The 19350-nt window shown below is 54.1% G+C and overlaps 1 protein-coding gene across 1 annotated transcript; it reads right to left on the reverse strand.

Annotated features, from left to right (window-relative positions):
* Positions 1–821: 821 nt before the first annotated feature.
* On the reverse strand, positions 822–19087 carry TBC1D22B (TBC1 domain family member 22B). Its single transcript, XM_039565178.1, has 13 exons — positions 18971–19087; positions 15089–15145; positions 13833–14149; positions 12799–12978; positions 12231–12301; positions 11704–11832; positions 11231–11296; positions 10226–10340; positions 3449–3555; positions 3029–3104; positions 2620–2747; positions 2299–2394; positions 822–1873 (listed from the first exon to the last, which is right to left on the reverse strand). Exons 1-13 carry the CDS (start codon positions 19024–19026, stop codon positions 1745–1747), a joined length of 1527 nt encoding a protein of 508 aa, XP_039421112.1. The 5' UTR covers positions 19027–19087; the 3' UTR covers positions 822–1744.
* Between the last annotated feature and the right edge of the window lie 263 nt (positions 19088–19350).

The following is a 19350-nucleotide window of genomic DNA, read 5'->3' on the forward strand; positions in this document are numbered from 1 at the left end:
TCTCAGAAAGACAGCAAAAGTCCAAATGCCTGAGAAAAACAACTCCACCTTAGGAAAGAGATTTCTTGAGATACTGTTTGGAGTTTTATTGGCAACAAGGCTCTGCCTGTCACATGCTTGGCCCCGGCCTCACTGCCTGCTGTGTTCTCCCCACTGCCAACAGAAAGGGAAAGGGGAAGAGACTGGGAGCCTCCAGCCCCTGCCAGGAAAGCCCTGGTGGCCCAGCAGGAGTGTTGGGAGAAACCCAGGGTGGCCCAGATTCCCTCATACTCTCCCAAATCCAGCCCTTGGCCCACACCAGGTGTTCTGCCCACGGAAGGAAAGGGCCCATGAAAACACCCACAGCTGGTTTGAGTTCATAGCACCCATGGCAGGGCCAGCCAGGGCCTGGCCACAGGGATGCTGTGGGGGACAGCTCCAGAGAGCTGCACTGCCTGCTGGGGACAGCCACTCCTGGATGCAGGATTGTTCCTCCCCGGAGTGCTGCCGGCAGCCCCGGCACAGCCCCGCCCTGCAGGGCCCGGGGAGGCACCTGCCAGCACTGCAGACCCTGTCTCCAACAACAGGCTCTCCCCTGCTTCCACTGGGAGCTCCCATCTCCACTGCCCAAACCCTTCCTGTAAGGGATGCCTTGAGATGTGTTTCTGTCACACCTCGGGCAGAGCCAACACTGCAAGAACATGTCGGGGCAGAAATACCTGCAGCTCTGGAAAACCCCCCACCTCCAGAAGGGGTCAAAACCCTACAACACCACAGCCAGGCATCCTTCTTGGGTGTGGAGAGGATGGGGAGAACAAGGGGTTCATGTTATAAATATAAAATCTGCTACAAAGAGAAGACATATATTGTACATCTTTGACCCATATACACAAGAACACAATATACACAGAACGCCTCGGAGGAGCGGGGACGCTGTCAGGAGGTTTTGAGAGATGTTGCTCCCCTACCAACACCCCCTCCGTGCCTTCCCCACACGCTGGATGGGGCTGTACTCACAGAACATCAGTCACCAAAAGTTCCACCAAGCTGGCACGTGTCATTCCAGGTGTGTGTGGATGGAGTGGTCGTGGCCCCCGTGGTGCCTGCCCCGCTGCCCTGGGGGAGAGGTAGGCGAAGAGGATGGAGAGAAGGAGGGAGGGCAGGCACGAGGGACTCTCTTGTGAACCCACAAAGTGCTTGGGGGGTCTCTGGACCCTCGGAGCGAAGGTAGGCCCTGAGAGAAACTTCTTGCCCTGCCACCCTCGTGGGGAAGGATTCTGCGGCCAGGCAGGTCTCTGATAAGGCATTTTCATCTGGGAGTTGGCGCAAACAGTGTCAGAAGAGAGGAAGGAGCAGATGGGGCAGCGCACGTGGTGCAGGTCAACAGGAGGCAGCGAAGCCAAAGTGGTCCCAGCCAGACAAGCCCAGGACTGGGAGTGCAGAGGACAGGAGGGCTTCGTCTCTGGCTCAGTTTGTCTGTAAAGCTTCTCCCATGTTCTCCTTCAGCCCCTTGAAGCCTCCCTTCCTGGTGTGAGCCATCAGCACGGAGTGAAATACTGAGAGTCGTCAAAATGGCACATCCAGGCGCATGGAGTGGCAGACAGGCACACGTTCAGAGTTAAGACAAGAGTCCAGGTGAGCTTTGTACAGTAAGGAGCAGCTCCTGGCTGGAGTGTCCAAGGATTTGGGATGACAAAAATGCCACAGTGATCAGATCGGGCGAGGACAAGGGGTGGGCATGGGAGAGAGGAGCCAGTCTGGGCACCTATCGGCGGTAATGGTTTGGGGCATCTGCAAACATGTACTTGAGTCTGTAGGCTTCAGCCAGCAGCAGCCCAATCTCTTCGTTACCCCAGTGTATCGTGGGCAGATTTTGGAGCAACATCAAAAGGCCCTGGAAGAGGGGAAGGTGTTTAGTTTAGAGAGGGTGAAGGCAGAGCACAGATCCAGCGCAGGCTTGGGGCCAGCCTGGCAGCAGCACTCAGTAACACAGGTCTGAAAGGCTCATTAAGATGTGCTTGTGTCTAGATCTGAACCAGTGAAGCACCCCAAGCCCCTTGAAATAAAGGATGCTATTCCAGGGTTACAGCTGGACACAGGAGGGCAAACACTGTGATCAGAGCTGGAATGGGATGTTTGAACCCTCCAACAGCTCAGTTCTCTGTCATCACCAAGGCAAGTTACTTTTAGGCAAAGCTCCTGAGACCAGATGTTCTTGGGGCCAGCTCTGACAGTTGTCTGTGTCCACACTGGGCTCCCAACCAGAGCAATTCCCTCCCCTCCACACCCAGGGAATCACCCCCAACTTCAGGCTCTTACTTGGAAGTCTTCCTCATCCAGGATCTCTTTCCGCCACTTTATCAAGAAGGCAGCGCAGACGTACAGGTGGAAATGGGAGAATCCTTCTGGCTCTGACTGTGGACAGCAAAACTCTGAGTGAGCTCCTGCAGCTCAGCTGGAGAACAACTTCCCCAGACACAGATGTCCTACTGGGTCACCCATCACCCAGCTGGCTGTAAACATCCTGGGGCCACACTGCTTTGTGCCCCTCAGCTGGTGCCAGGAAACCTCTGTCCCCTTGGGGACAGGGACACAAGTGACAGTGACAAGCCAGGCAGGGGGTCAGTGGAGCCTGCATACCTGGTAGGTGTCCCAGAGGCGGATGGTGCAGCGGAGGGGCAGCTCCCTCATGAGCAGGTTGTTCATCCAGCGAAAGGCAAACTGCAGGTACTCGACCTCGTACTTCCTAAAGTGATTATGTACCTGCTCTGAAACAGCACATTTCACTTACACACCTGGGGCTCACAGTGCCCCAGCTCCAGCACACTGCTCACAGCACAGTGGCTTTCACACACTTTCAGGCTGAGACCTTTTTGTCCTGAATTCCTCCTCTCCTCACCCTGTGCTGTCACCAGGAGGTTTCTGGCTGACCCTGCCCTGCCCTGGTTCCATGAGTGTTGTAAGAAGTGTCTACCCCTGCCCCGAGAGTTCTCACGAAGGAGTCCTCCCTCTGTTGCGCCAAACCTGACCAGATTCCTGTGTCACTTACCATCGATCCTGCTGACCAGCTCCTCCAGGGCTTTGACTTTCTTCTGGATCCCCGGCTGTGCAAAGGTGTAGTTGTCCTGTGGGGAGAGGCCCTGAGTCAGAAGCAGCAGCTTTAACAGCTAGAAATGATCAAACCCAGATCAGCAGTTGGACAGGGAGATGAGATTATCATAAGCCAAGGAGACAGAGCTCTTGGGAACCAGGATCGTCTGCCTGCTGTGCATTCCCTGGTCAGGACAGGGCCATCTGGACAGCCACAGCACCCATCTCCCCAGGAGTTCACTAACACATTCAGCTCAGGGAAGGAGCAAAATCTCCCTAATGCTGGAGCATGCAGAATACTCACCCAGACAGGGAGAGGAGACAACCACACTGCTCCCCCAGCAAGGGCAAAGAAACTCCCGTGGCCCCAGAGGCTCACCTGTATCCCATCCAGCAGCTTGCTCATGCACCAAAAGCTGTCGGCTTCGATGCTCCGTAAAACATCCTGGGACAGGTTTGTCACGTCAAAGTTTTCCACATCCTCCTCTGCAAAAGGGAGAGGGAAGAGCATCAGGGAGATGGGGGACACCAGGGACATGGGACAAACCCAGGGGCTTTATCAGGCCAAAGCTTTGCAAGAGGCACTGCAAGACTCCCTGTGTGTTAGGGGTGTGCCTGGCACAGTCACAGCACCCATGCACTCACCTACTCCTCCAACTCAGCTGAAGAACCCCAAAAGACTCGCTGGCCATGCCCTGAACCCAGTCCAGCTCCCCAGGGAACCACAGGAGGGATCCCACAGTACTTCTGTCATCCTTCTGGGACAAGGGCTGTGCAGGGACAAAGCTCTGGCACATTGGAACCCCTTGGCACACCTGCCGTGGGGGACAGCAGGTCTCTGCCAGCTGGGAGCACCACAGGGAGAACTGGGAAAGGGGAAACCTTCACTGCAGCCAGAAACCAGAGAAGGAAACTCGCTTGGGGCAGCACAAGGGAGCTGCCAGTTGCCACTCCCAGCTGGATTCTTCACCAAAGCACAACAGAGGCACCCAGCCTGGAGGCTGCCAGCTTTGAGGACCCAGGAGAAAGAACTGCCAAAGCTTCAGGAACCTCTGTAGGGAGAGCAGGACCCTCCGGCATAGCTGCAAGGACCCAGAAGCATGCAAAGATCTTCCTGGGCAGCAAAAAGGCACTGAGTTGAATCCAGCACAGGGACAGCTGGGCCACGTGGCACAGAGAGGACTCAGCTTCGTGGGGTTTCTCCCTCTCCTGGAGCCTGGCTGGCAGGAGAGCTCCAGCAAACAGAAGCTGCCCCATGCATGGCAGAGCCTCGGTGTGGGGGAAGCAGAGATTTGTGCAAGTTTGTTTTTTAAAACCCAAGGGGAGTCTGACAGTGCAAGGGTCAGCGGCAGCTCTGTCCCCAAAGGATTCTCAGAGAGTGAAAAAGGCTCCTTGCTTTTAGATGGGCTTGTGAACCCCCAGGGAGTGTAAGGGAGAGATGCCTCGAGGAGGCAATGACAGTGGTGCTGGCTGAGTTTGGAGCAGAATCGCCTGCTCCAAGCCAGGCTCACCTTAACCTGGTGGCTGGAGAGGGAAACAGGCATGGGAAAGCAGTGGGACCGAGGTGGGGAGACAGTCAGGAGACACAGGTCTGGGCCCTCCTGGCTTGACTGACCCAGCAGTTCCCTCCCTCTTCTCCATGGGAAGAGAGCACCCACCACGCTGCTGTCACGCCACTGAATCAGATCAACAAATAACAGGGCTCAACTGGTCCTGTTCCAAGTTCAGAGGCTCAGAAATCCTTGGGAAAAAACAAGAGAAGGAGAAGATGGGGCTCGGGGCTGGAGCCAGGCCACCCTCTTGGCTCAGATACACTGCAGGGCACTGCCACAGGCTGGTGAAAACCAACACCAACAGGTCCTGCCTGAAGGAGGAAGGGCAGGACAGTCAGTGACTCCAACACTGCTCCCACCTCTGCTTCTCCTCTGGGGCACAGCTCAGCTCCAGAGCAAACTGCCACCAGGAGCTCTAGGGACAAACAAGAGCTGGTCAAGCACTAATCTCACTATCTTCTACTGCAGAAAGAGCAGCAACGCTGTTTTCCAGCTGCACATCATCATCACCATCCAAAACTGTCACTCTTCTGCTGCCTTCTCTATAGACACTCTCAAAGGGTCCAGGCAGGGAGACAGGCAAGCAGAATCTGTTTAGTGTCCATCTCCTTCCCGAGGTCTCACAGAGAGGAAGGTGGATGAGCAGGCAAAGGAGCAGGACATGTGGACACCCAGGACTGGTGGCAGAGGCAGGCTCAGCCCTGAGGGAATGAGCCCTGTGCAAAGACCTGCCCATGGATGGAGGACCACGATGGAGAAGGAGACATGGTGACCTGCCCAGGTGATGGGGAACACCCTGCTCCTTGCACCAGCATGGGGACAGGAGGAGTAGCTCTGCCAGCACCCCCTTGTTAAAGCAGAACAGTGGCAGGAGATCCCCAGCAGGAGGCAACACACACTGCAAGAGGCTGTGAACCGAACCCCAGGTCTCTGGAGTGTGGCTCAGCACAAAGATCTGCTTAGCAGCAGCACTAAAGAGGCCTCATGGAAAGGAGATACCAACATATGGCTGTGACAGGGACTGAAAGGAAGCCACTGGCTTGGTGACAGCCACCTACAGCAGTGCCACACGGAGCCCAGGGACAACAAAAGCTCAACAAAAGCAAAGTTCTGTGAGTGACGTTTCAAAAGGGCTCAAGGAGGACACAGGAGAAGGGAAAGACCAGAGAAGCCAGGGCTCTGTGCACCCACATCCCTGCTTTCCATAGGGAGGCTTTAATGACTCCCCATATTCTGGGGAGCAGAGGGGGCTCAGGGCAGGACTGGACAGCTGGAGGAGAGTTAAGCCCAGCCTCAGCTCACAAATTCCCACAGCTCTGGGCAAGTCTGCACTGCATGCAGTGAGCCCCAGGCCCAGGACAAAACTGGAGATCAGGAGAGGCTGATGAGTGGTGACACGAGTGTCCCCATTCCCATCACCCAAGTTTCTGCTCCTACGTGCAGGGAAAGAGTGTCTTCATTGGACTGCGATTAGGATTTAGTGACAAAGCCAGTTAGAGGCAAACAAGATCAATATTCCCATGGCACTGCTCCCCTCTACAGCCCTGGTGTGGTGCCAGACAGGTCCCAAAGCTGGGACAACCTCTTATGCAAGGCCTGGAATCAGGGATGGAAGTGGTGTCACACAGGCAGAGAGCACTGGGAGAGGCTGCAGGGCCAGCACTGACACAACCTGGGGATGCTGAACTCACTTGAGCTTTGTCACTGCCATCCTAAATCCAAACACAAGCCCTGAGAGCTGGGAGTGACTCAGCAGAGGGGCTGCAGGACCTGAGCTCGGAGGGACTGAAACCTCAGTGCCTGTGCTTGTTATGCCCTCTCTGATCACCTGGAAAAATGGGGGTATGGTTTCCTCCAGGAGGTGCTGAGGTGTCATTCCTGCCCCAATTCCTCAGCTGCCAGAACATCTCTCTACATCCCCATCCTCCCCAGAGGTCCTGGGAGCTTGTGCCCATCCAGAAGGCACCACCAACAAGCTCAGCTGCTCCTGCACCTTCAACACCTCCCTCAAGCTCTTCCTCAGCAGCACCTGCAGCAGAAGCCATCAGTCAGGAGGAAGAATCACTCCAGCTTTGGATTGCTCAGTGGCAGGGACCCAAAGCTTCCGTGCTTGCTGCCAAGTAGCTGAGGCAGTGGTGTCCATGCAGGAGGCACGGAGAGCATCACAAGAGGTGAGCCAGCTTGCCATGTTGGGGGAAAGGAGAAAACACAGCAGTTAAACCTATCCCACCTGCCAAGGGTGCACTGCAGTCCGCCCACCACCTGCAAGAAGCAGGAGGTTTGGATCCAGACTGGGTGGATGCAAGTGTGGGAAAAGCAACTGGTCCCAACTGGCAGAAGGGGTCAGGGGAGTTCAGATAAGGACTGGAAAACTCTGGGGATGAGCTTCTCCCTGCCTCAGCCTAGCTGGTGTTTTCTGAAGCTGGTCAAAGGAGCGCACACACCCGGGATTCAAGGCATTGCTCAGAAGGAAGAGGCAAACAGTGTCAGTGGGATGCCTTCAGGCAGGCTCGGGAGATGCAGGTTAATAAAGGGGTCATCCAGGCCCCAGAGCATCCAGGGCAGCTAGAAGAACCAGAAGAAACAGCTTCCTGTGGATGTTTTCCCCTCAGTTCCCCTCCTTCAGGACCTGGAGAGGCCCACATCCTTCCGGCACCTTCCATGGCGATGATGGAAAGGCATCAAGACAAAGGCACTGCAGTGTGGCCGAACTGCTCTCACCACTGCCCAAGCCAGCTGTATTTAATGCCTCTGCACACAAGGGCTGGAGTTTGTTGGGTAACTGCTGACTGTTCCATTGTTTGTGTCAACTTCAAACAAAGGAAGCTGCTGAACTGTTCCCTGGAAGTGACTGATAAGCTACAAACCATTCCCTGCCTAAACCACACTCCTTTTCCCCATTCCCATTTTCCCTTTCCAGCCCTTGCAGGAGATGCCAGACAAGCCCAGTGAAGGATGTTTCAGGCCTTGGGTTGATAAAATGTAGAGTGCAGACATTATCAACCAGACACATTAATCAGCTGCTGAGCTCCAAGGAGAGATTTTAACTGATCTGCAGAAAAGAGGATTTGTTGTCTGCAAATGCAATACCTGCCCAAATCACGGGATGATGGATCAGAAGCCTACAATGAACTTGGCCGTGGGGACCAGCCTGTGAGACTGCTTCATGAGAAGCCCCTGGATTGGACAGTAGAAGATCAGGGTGTCATCCTGGCCTTGTGTTTCACAGCTAAACAACATCACCAACTTGTGATCTCCCACCTCTGGCTGTCAGCTCTGAGTCACATGGGCACCCCACGATCCCCAGAGAGCTGCAGTGGTCCTGGCTGTGGGGGACAGCCCTTCAGAAGCTCTGATGCAAACATCCCAGGGGACATGGTGGGCAGCCAAGCAGAGGAGCCAGCTGGCAGCACAGTGGGGTCCTTCGAGGACCTTGTGGTCAACAAAACACCTGCTCTGAAAGGAGAGCAGGAGCAGCAAACCCAAGAGATTTGAGGATGGAGCCAGGGCTGGTGCCAACTTCCCAGAGCAAGGGAAAATGCAAGGGGAAATTTTCCAGGCCAGTTGTACACCCACCTGTGAGCATGGGAATACCTGCAGGTGACACACAGCTGTGTGAGCCCTCAGTGGCTCTGTGGGCAGGGGGTGCCTGAGCCATACAGGCTGTTCCCTTTCCCAAGGAAGATACAGCTGGGAAAATACAGGGAGAATTTCCCTTGAGCAAGAGACTTCCCACAGAAAGGTGAGCTGTCCCTTGGTACGTGCTGCACAAGGATTACCAAACTGTGCAAGGCCTCTCTGGCTGCAAGAACTTGGGTGCAGCACAGACTGAGCTGATCCAGGCTCCAAGGATCCTGAAAATTAATGATCCAGCATGGAGAGCCCTCAGCCCTGCCCTGCCCAGCTCCTCAGGGGCCTGACTGCAAAGGCAGCTGTAGAGAGGAGGCTCCAAACCAACTACTTAAATCCTGTTGCAGAGGGGTTATGAGGGACTGACCACTGCCAGCTCTTTCCCACGGACATTAAAGGCAATTATTGATTTGTCTTTTAATTCTGACTGCTACACCAGGGAGCAGGTAGGCACCACAACAGCTTGTGACCTAAAGGCTGGCTTTCAATCCCAGGCTCTGGAGACAAAAGGGTTGTTGTTGCTTGGCCAAATTCAGCTCAACTGGTCCTGCAGAGGAATTTTTCCCTCCAACCCAAGTTTCAGAGAGAGCTGGAAACAGGAAGGCCACATCCAGAGAGGAAGCTTCAATCAGGAGTGAAAACAGCCCTGAAGGATGGTGAGAAGTACGAACCCAGCACAGAGCCTGACAGGGCGAATGCAGCATGAACTCTGCTGCCACATGCAGGGAGAGCTGAGCCCTGGCACCCACCAGGGTACAGGACTGCAGAAGTCACACCACATACCCACAGGCAGCTCTGATGCTTCACACCAGCTCCCTTCTTGCCTGGGTCACTCACTGAGCACAGCTCTACTTCTAACCCAATAAATCAATCCTGAGCAAGTGGCCTCTGCCAGGACTAAATGCCATGGATGCTGCTCAGGCCACAGGAGAAGCCTCTCACAGGGAACCTGCTCAGATCTGACCTGCTCTTCCCACAGAAGGGAATTCACTCCAGCTGCCATCAGAGACACATTTGGTGCTTTCTCCTTCAGGCTGTGAGGAGCAACAGCACTGCCCAGGGATCAACCCTGAGCACACTGGCTGTCTCAGTGGTAAGCAAGGTGGCTCAGCTCTTCACAAGGCCCTCAGCAGAGGTAGATCAGCACTAGTTTACAAAGCCTCAGCCTGATAGTGGAAGGCTTTCACTCACTTCAACACTTCAACTTTTGGATAAAACCTTAAAAATATTTATTCAACAGGATTTCTGTCACTAATACAGTCTTATAAATTCGTTTTTCTTTCTATTTACAGTGAAAACTAAGAGCCTTTAAACATAGGGATTATGACATCCCAGCATTAATGTCAACTCCAAAACACAGCTAGAGCCAGAGAAAGAATAAAAGCATGATGGGTGGAAAGGACTTGATCTCCAGGTAAAAGCAAGCGGCTGACAAGAAATCCAGAAGCAGCAGGGAGAAGTCAGTTTGCTTTCTGAAACTCTCAGTTTGAGAAACACACCTGTACTAGCAGCAATGGAGGGAATCTGTATTTAAATAGTTTATTTCACATTCTTGGCAGGGTCTCTTTATATTTCACTTATTCCTCCTAGAGCAGGAACTGTCTCCCAAGTCCAAGCTTTGAGAGCAAGACCCTCCTCCCAATTCCATATGTCAGGGCTTTGCCTGAACTCCCTCAGTGCCTAAAAGATCCCATTGCCCTCCAAGCTGAGAGGTTGTTAAATACACTGAAATGCAAACCCACCCTTAGCACTTAACCTTCTTTGGGGCTCAGCAAGATTATGAAACTGAAGTCAATTCAGCCAGGGAGCAGAGATACAGCAAGAGGTCAAAATACAACTCCAGCCTGGCCCAGGCACTCTGAAGGAGGAGTACATCATCCCCTTCTCCAGCAAAGCAAGTTTTCCTCATGCCAGCATTTCACACATTTCAAACCCCGTGGTCAGGAGTGCTTGGAGCAGCAAGTGTCACTTACCAACGTGCTCAGAGAGGAACACGACAAAGAACGGGGTGACCAGGTCATTGATGCCCTGCACATAGCCGCTGGCTGGGTGGCGAATGGCCCAGATAAACAGGATTCTCTCAAAAATCTAAGGAAGAATGAGGGAAAGCAGGTACCTGCATTAGCCATGCACAAAGGGAAGGCAGAAAAGCATAACTGCTAAGCTCAGGGAGTGCAGACCATGCACTGGCAGGCTTTTCTGTAGCAGTAAGGTAATGTTAGAAGCATAAAAGTCCTAGGAGAAACTCCTGTGTGATCCACAGATCCCACACACAGGCCAGCCCACTCTTCAGACAACACAGTCCAGGCTCCTCATCAAAACCGCTGCCTGAAGAAAGGCAGACCCAACTTTTCAAGACCCAGATAGCTTAATATCCACAGGACAGGGCTGCCTCTTGGCAGAGGAGCGTCCTTGGCTGAACATCAGGTGTGAAGATGAGGTATCAGCACAGTACTCCCAGAAAAACACAGATCAGGACAGTTCCCAACAGAGCAGCCTCCCTCACAACAACCAGCGTTCCCAGACTGCCCCAACCCCCTGGACACCATGCTCTGACACACCACAGACACCCACTGAGCTTGTTTCCAGAGAGGACAGGTGCCCACACCTCCTGGCCACCTCTCGAACCCATCCCTGCCCAGTTGCTCCCATAAAAAAGGTTTTGAAGCAAAACAGAACTATCCTGTGTTCTGGTTCAAATGCCTTCTATTTGTCTCAAAACAAAAGCTTCAGGTTTTTTACCAGCTCTTGGCTCCATCTTGCCAAAGAAGAGATCACCTCATAACCCCCAAGCTCCAAGTTTGATGTCTTCCAGAAACATGGGACAAGACCAGACAGTTCCAGGAGGTATTTGCATTGGGAGCTGTCAGGCAGGGAAGTTTCCTCACAAAGTTAACTCACTAGGAGCAGTGCTGGCCTCACTCCACACACACATCCCATGGCAAATGTAGGGCAGGAGCTTCACCCCCTCCTCTTACCTCCTGGACGAGTGGCTGCTGGAAGAGGGGAATGAGTGGGTTGGTCCTTGGAATGTCAATGTGGATCTGGAAAAGAAGGTGGGTTACACACACCAGCTGTGCTTTCCAGGGGCACAGTAACTCATCACAGGCTAACAGAGGGGAATCCACCATCAGTGTTCCCCCAGGCAAGAGCTGACAAGCACAGTGAGGGCTACCTATGACAACTGTACTGATAAAATAATGTACAGGTATCTGCAGTGTGCTCTGCTCACATGCAGGCAGGTAGTTCAGAGCTGAAATTTAGTATTAGATCAATTTAGGAAAAGCTTAAACTAACAAGGACAGAACCATGGTGCCTCTTCCCCAAAGAGAAGTCTCCTCCCAGCTACAGCTAGAGCAAGTCCTGGCATGACGCTACCCACGGGGAGAAGCAGCAGCAAGAGAGAGGAAAGGGCTATACCCAAAGCAGAAAGGCAGAGGAGGGTTCCTACCTGTCTGTAGGTGTCCTGGTGGTGCTCCTCGTTCCGGGAGTCGTAGTACTGCTGGATGAAGCCGAAGTACTCCTCCCTTTTCCGCTGCAGGGTCAGCTTCCGGCGCTCCGAGTTGGCGGGGAGATAGCCCTGAAATGGGAAAACTCAGCTCAGGGCAGACCCTCTTTCCTCATCAGCCCTTGAAATCCTGCCAGCTGTGCACCCAGAAACATCAGGCACACAACTCAGGAGCTGGGGAAAGAGCTTTCATGGAATTTGGCCTTCCCAGTCCCTGATCTTGGAGAAACCCAACTTCATCAGGTTCAGTTTCCCAAAAGAGCGTGAACCACCCAGTCCCCACACCAGTCTGAGCTTTGAGCTCAAAGAGGATGCAGCAATGACACTCCCTGACCAAAAAACCCTACAGCTCACCTGTAAGCTGGGCACTGGGAACACACAAGCAAAGCTGGCTGTGGGACACATGGAGCACATGTCCCTGACGTGGCACAGTCCCCCCAGACTGCGGGGTCACAGCTCCCAGTACTTACTGAGAGCAGTCTCCACGTCACAGGCCGGACCTCTCTGGGCACACCAGGCCAGCTGCATTTTCTCAGCTCATCTGCAAACGGACAGTGGTGGCAATGGATTAGATCTTAGGCACGTCCAGGCACCACTACACCTAGAAGGAGAGGAAAGCCCAGTCTGCTCCTGCAGGCTCTGGAGACAATGAGCCTCCAGGAAGGCTCCCACACTAGCAATGACTGGGGATGTGGGTCTACTGCAAGGAGACTAGAGATGATTTCAGCCCAGCTTGGGCACAGAACTGGGAGCTGCAGGGTCACCAATGTGCCAGGACCTCAGTTCTCATGCAGAGCCCAACAGCCCCCAGTGATCCCAACCCCCATGTGAAAGATGGAGAATGATTAGGGACAGATAGGAAGTGGTTGGAGGACATCATCATCTGCCACCAGAGAGTTTGCAGATTCTTGCAAATGTCCCACCTGGTACAACTGCAGGCAGTAATTTTTTCCACCCTGAAGCAGACCTGATGCAGGCAGCAGGCCCCCTCTGCCTTCCCCTGCCCACCCAGAGGCACCTTCATTCTGCGCCACTCACCCAGGTCGGTGTTGTGGCTGGAAAGGAGCTGCCGGAACTTCTCCAGGCGCGTTTTCTCCCTCACAGTCATGGGGGGAGCCCCAGAGGCGTTTTGGTCAGAGATTCGAGCCACAAGTGGAATGACAGGCCGGAGGGGAAGGGACTGCTGCTTCTGCAGGGGACTCCGCACACAGGCCTCCTCTGCAAGGACCAGACGCTGCACTGAGCTGGGGAAGGAGGTTCCACCTCTCCAACCCCACCTCGCTCTTCCAGCCACTGTCAGACACTGCAGATTTTACCCTTCTGTTCCTCAGCACCATGGAACAGCATCACTGGCCCACTCCAATGGATCAGCAGTTCACAGGCATCTGTTGTAGCTCTTCCATCACTTCCCCCCATTTCTGCCTCTCTTTCTTCCTCCTGCATCCAGACACCTGGCTGCAAGTGGATCAGACTTCCCTCTGCGCAGGGGAAGCCATGGGTAGGACACAAGAGACAAGGCAGAACTGACCTTCAGATCCCTCTGCTCTCCAGTGATCCAAACACCAATCAAGCTAATTGCTAGTGCAGAGAGAGGAGCTGGTGGGCTGCCAGTGCCACCTCCTGGGGTACTCTCACTGCACAGGCAGACAAGGCAGAGCGAGCAGGAGCTGCTGCTGCCAAATTCCCTGCCCAAGCTGTGTCAACAGGAGCTCACCCAGACCTTTGCTAAACGCAGCACACCAAGCCACAGAGGAAGCAGACAGTGAGCAAATCTCAGCAAGAACTTAACAGATCTCAAAACTGACTTAGCACCCAGAACATGGAATACTCTGGGACAGACAGACATGCCTGTATGCAGGATGTTGAGCAGCCGAGGGCACAAGCATTAAAGCCAGGCCTCTGAAAATGGCTCCTTGGAGTACAGGATACTAAAAGGAAGAAAAAGCCTCTCTTGTGCTTACAGGCTGTGTCACAGCCTCTTGCCCACACTATGAGTAGCAACAAGCAGTTGAATTCAGTGGCCAAGTGGGAAAGCACTGGAGCAGGAGGCTGCTCCTGAAGATGGCTCTTACCAGAGGTCCTGGAGAGCTGGGCCTCGCTGCTGGACTTGATGACCTTGCAGTTGGTGGGCAGGTCACCGAGGGCAGGCTGGCACCGCTCAGGCTTCACCCGTAGCTTGCTGTGGTTCTCCAAAACCTGCGCTGCCGTGGCCTTGGCCACTTTAGAGTTCAGAGTTTGCAAAGAAGATGAGGAGGAGGAGGAGAAGTCCTCATCTTCGTCATCCCCAATGTCCCAGGCATCGCTGGTACTGCGGGCAAACTCGTGGAAGCTGGAGGCCTTCTTGCTTTTCATGGGCAGCCCACTGGCCTTGGAGCGGTCCTTGATGAAGCTGCAAGCCAGAGAGGAACAGGATCAGAGCTGTGCTGTTGGATGAGTTCATTTTCTTTCCTTTCCCCACGCCCTCACTCCAATCAGCCAATCCCTTTGTCCAGTTTCCCTGTTCCTCCTCCCAGACCTAAGGAATATGTTAAGTCTCTCTGGGCTGCCCACTGCCAGGAGTGGCTGTCACAGGCTGCTGTGACAGCAGTCACAGAAGCCACAGTGGCAGCACACAGCTGGAGAGGTGCCAGGCTTCTTGGCTCGGAAGGGCAAAGGGAAGACAGGTAGAATTCCTCCAGCTCTGCCTTCCCCCACCCTACACAAAAAAGGTAGATTAACATCCAAAAATGGGTTTTGCAACCTGGAGAGAGGCATGTCAGAAGTCAGACACAGCAGGTCTCCTTCCATGGACACTCCCAAGACAGCTGCACTTGTTCCCAGCAGCCAGACCAGCCTGGGTCTTTCCTCAGGCACAGAAGGAATTTACTCTTAAGCTACAGGAGCCAAAGTCCACCACCTGAAGCAGGGAACTTTTACCACTACACAGCACGAGACAGGGACAAGGAGGCAGTTCAGATCCAGAATTCTGCCTTTTTCTGCTGCAGTTCTCCGGCCTCGTAGCTGCTGGGCAGCTTTACCTCCCTCTCCCTTAATTCCTCCAGCTCCAAAGAGGAGCTGAAGGATCAGACACCACTACTAAAAAAAAAAAAAAAAGTCTGTTTCCTTTGATGTGGGTGTTACTGTATGGATTTCTGGCCATAAAGGGCACCAGCAGATAAGCTCTCCCTGCAAGCTTTCGTAGAGCTCAAGGCAGCACCACATCCCACTGCTGTCCTTCTTTGTTGCAGTATCACAGTGCCAGGGATGCTGGAGATCTCCACCTACTGCAGAACTGAGCCCCGAACCTGCCAGGCCTTGTGGCCTGCATCTCCAGGAGACAAACACTTACTTTTTGGTGAGCCGGGAATCCAGTGGAGGATGCTGTGCTCCATAGACAGGTTGAATGCTGCAGGAAGCGGAAAAGAAAAAAAACCCAAGGTGCTGTAAAAAGAGGTCCTACAAATAATCTCAGCCTAAACTTGGGTCACACTTCTTGCCTGCTATTGAGAGCTGAATGAAAGACCAAAAGCAGCTTTAAAAACCTTCTAACTTAAAAGCCTTAGATGCAAAATGACACATTCAGATGAAGACTTGTTCTCTGCAGCAGCAAAGAGAAACCTTCTTTAAACTCTTAGGCCCTGTCCCACCTGTGCTGGGATTTGAGATTTGCTCTTTTCTGCACCACCAGCTCACTCCAAGCAACCACGTGTCTCAATCTACCTGCTGCATACACTGAGTTCATTCTCTTTTCCAGCAAGGGGACTTCCAGTTTTGGGAGTTCACCCTTCCAGGCACTGTGGGACAGGGAAGGACTCCAGGCAGTGACAGTGGGACTCCTCTGTAAATGTACTTTAGGGTTTGAACCCCATGCTGGCTCCAGGATCACAGCCAATGCCACGGAGAAGGAATGTCTGGTACAGTATGTGGTTTGACTCGGGTCCAAATCCTGGTTTAATCAACTACTTCCTATGTGGCCTGAAATGAGTCACCACATCTCAGTTCTTTCGGTTCCTTGGGACAAGGAGCCTGAGGGCTCCAGGCCCTACATAGGGAGCATCACCTCAGAGAGGAGCCACTAAAAACACACTCATCGCTGGTTTTGCAGAGTCTGGAGGTGAGACAGGGATCCTGAGTTATCACCTGCATTTGAGGAACTATTCACAGCCACCCCACCCTGGAAAACAACCTCTGGAAAACAAGTCCTGCAATGCCATGGCAGAGACAAAGGCCCATTCAGAGCTGGCACACAAGGAACAAGCTTCTCTTGGGTCAATAGAGCTGGCCTGGTTTCTAGGAGCTGCAGATGGTGCCCGGCAGTAAAACCAGCAGAGCCCAGCCATGGAGGAGAGGGATGGCAGCCTGGTGCAGCTGGAAAGCACGCTGGGAACAAGCTGAGGATGCAGAAGCAACAGGTCCAGCTGGCAGGGAAGAGATGCAGAGAGCCAGGGCAGAGGCTGGAAACAACCACAACACACAGAGATCCTGGTGGAGCAGCCCAACAAGGGGTGGGCTCACCACTGCAGTGGTTGTCCCTCGTGGCTGGAAGGGCTCACTGTGTTTATCCATCGAGGATTAAGCCTAGGACAGCGTGTGATGACTAATGAGTACCTGGAAGTCAGGGCAGCAATTAAGCAGAGGTACCTCCACGGGTGGACATAGCAAAGAGATGATGAGTAAGAAGAACAAGGCCTCCACATCAGCACTGCTTCCCAATGACTTGTGGCAGCTCCCTGCAGGACAGGAGCCAGCAGAGCCTCTCCCATACCCAGTACCAAACTCACACTGTCCCATGATAGCCAGCACAAAGCTGCTCCTTTTTGTCAGGGACCCACAGGCTGCCAGTGGGGAACTGCTTTGATCCACCTGTGAAGGCCTGGACTTCACAAGAGCAATGAAGTGTGTGTGTTAGAGAGAGGAGGGGATGTGGCAGCCAGTGCTGGGGGAGAAAACCCTTTCCTGGGGTTCTGAATCAATGTTTGATAAAATGGCAGAGGGTCCCACCTGCACACAGCTCTTTTTAAGTCCTACAACCCAGACATTCCCAAACGAAGAATCTCAAGCTGATCTAAGCTGTGCTCCCAGCCTGACTGGACAAGTCCCCTGTTCTGTCCCAGTTTAGACTCTTTGGGACAGGCATTTCCTGTTACCTGACCAATGGTGTGAGGTACAATGTCTGTGCTCCCCGTGTGACACCTCACAGGATCATCACAGGGTATGGGTTATTGACACTGCAGCAGAGCGTAGCCATGAAACGTCACTGCCCCTCTGGACACTGAACATATTTATTTCCAGCAGGCTGTTTCTCCCCTTTTAAAATGGCATTTAAATAACCCCACCAGACCCTGGCTGCCCATCTCTCTGAAGAGCAGGGAATAAACAACACATTGCAGAGGACAACACACCAGAGCACTCTGTCAACACATCCCTAGAAAATTATCAGGCAGAAAATTCCCAGTGCAAAAAACCACAAGACAGCACTGGAAAAACAAAACACTGTTTACCAGTTCTAAACCTACACCAAAAATCCACCCTAAATCTACAGGGACCAAAAGGTAATAAACTTTATTAGCAAATAAAAGCTAATACAACTAAGTGACCAAGCACACAAAGTGTCACGGAAAAGGAAGCTAACACAGTATCCAAGTCCCTACAAAGCCTCCTTCTGCCAGATTGTCAGGGGAAAGAAAGGAGAGAGCCAAGAATCTGTACAGGAGGGTCTCTCAAAGCTCAGACAAAAAAGAAGAAAGGGGGGTTCATGTCTAGCGACCACGGATGCAGCACATCACACCTCCACCTTCTGAGTCAGGTTGCTGAAGGCCTGTTGGTGACTGTCCCTGGAAACCACCAGCACACAGGAGGTAACAAGGCTCCTGAATCCAGGATATCTGCCAAGCAGGCAGTTAGGAGCAGGAGAGAACACTGCCAAAATCTTCACGATGCAGAGTATCACAGGCAGGACCAGCTGCCGGCCAGACCGGTTCACCTGGTTTGGGGTTTCCAAGGCAAAGCTCAAAAGTCACCATATGCAGAAGAGAGGTGGTGTCCAAGACCACCAGCTGAGAGCACGGCTGAGACCTTTGCGTAAGGGACAGGAGCAGTTGGGAAATAACCCAGGGAAAACACAGGATTTTCCTCCCACAGGAGCAGCAGAGGAAGAACAGAGAGCTCCTTGCTCTCCCTTTGCTTACTGCAGACATGGATTGTCCAGCCAACTGAAGGAGCTGCACAGTGACAAGCAGATGAGTGAAAGCACATTAGAAAGAGATATTTAACTGGCCCAGCAGGATTTAAAGCCAACTAAGCATTTCAGACTGCACCTGTACCCCAGGAGGCGAAGGGCAGGGTTCAGATAAGGCAAATGAGAGCAAAAGTAAGGAGCACAAGGCAGGAAAAACACTTGAGAGAGCCTCCCCAGAGAGGTGGATGCCCTCTTTCCATGTGAGCCTTGCTCCCAAGGCATTGTAGGGAGCCTCTCCTTCATTAATACCAGCCTCTTCTTCCTAAATACCATGTCCATCACACATTTCACTTGTTTCTCCCATCCCCGAGTGAGTAGAGATGCCTTGACAGGAAGCAGAATATCACAGCCAGAAGAACTGAGGCACAAGAGCTACAAACAGAGCCCTCACAGTCCCTCCTCTTGAGCAGAGGGGGACCAGGAGCGACATCCCACACCAGAGAGGATAATGGGGGGTTCCATGCATTATCAGGGACACCCCTGTGGGACAGAGCTGCTGCCACCCAAGGCGACACCTCTAAGGACTTCGGGAAAGGATGTTCTCTTCAGTATCTGTGGAAAAGAAGATAGTACAGCCCTGGCTCTGAGACTACCCCAAAGAGGCCTCCAAGGCACCCTGATCCCTCCATCCTGCTCCCCATGGGGGGCACACAGGGGGTCCCCGCAGCCCCCACACAGCCTGCCTTGTCCTACAGATGAGGGAGCAGCTCTGACCCTACCCTTGACCCTTATACATGAAGCCTTCCACCAGCAAAATTCCCGTCCCATAGCCTGGCGTGGCCCTGGCATCCCCCCTATTCCAGGGAGGAACCCCGGGGCCCCCAACCAGCTTCTCAGCCCCGCAGCCAGGACAGATCCGCCTGGTATCCCTCGAGGGACCCTCAGCCCCAGAGCCAGGGTGGGTGACAGCCCCTTCCCCAGGCAGAGCGACGGCTCCAGCCCTCAGCCGGAGCGCCGGGGGCGCGGCCCTCGCACCCCTTTCCCGGGGCTCACCTGCCCGGCAGCTTGGCGCTCCGCTTCCAGAACTGCCTGCCGCTCTCGGCCGCCATGGCGGAGGGCGGGGCGGGCCCGGCGGGCCGGCCAGCCCGCGAGCGGGGAGCGGGGACCCCCGGCCGGCCGGCCCCCGGCGCGGCGCGGGGCGCGGAGCAAGGCGCGGCCCCCGCAGCCGCCTCACGGCCGCCCGCCCGCAGCCCGCGGCGCCGCCATCTTTGCTCCGGGCGGGCCCAGCGCCGCCATTGGCCGCTGCGCGCGAGGCGTCGCGGATCGGCCAATCGCAGGCGGGCACGGCCGTGGCGCGCGCGGGGGGCGGGGCCTGCTGCGCTGGAGGGGCGGGAGAGACCATGGGGGGGCGCGGGGGGGCGCGGGGCGGCACC

The sequence above is a fragment of the Corvus cornix genome, chromosome 26 (assembly GCF_000738735.6).
Source record: "Corvus cornix cornix isolate S_Up_H32 chromosome 26, ASM73873v5, whole genome shotgun sequence".
Lineage (NCBI taxonomy): Eukaryota > Metazoa > Chordata > Aves > Passeriformes > Corvidae > Corvus > Corvus cornix.

Excerpts from the sequence above, each read along its gene's own strand:
- TBC1D22B (XM_039565178.1), bottom strand. The coding sequence starts at position 19,026 with ATGGCGGCCGAGAGCGGCAGGCAGTTCTGGAAGCGGAGCGCCAAGCTG. Across the intron at positions 11,833-12,230 it reads TGACGTGGAGACTGCTCTCA|GGCTATCTCCCCGCCAACTC; the intron begins GTAAGTACTGGG and ends TTCCCATTTCAG. Across the intron at positions 1,874-2,298 it reads TGGATGAGGAAGACTTCCAA|GGCCTTTTGATGTTGCTCCA; the intron begins GTAAGAGCCTGA and ends CCCCTCTTCCAG.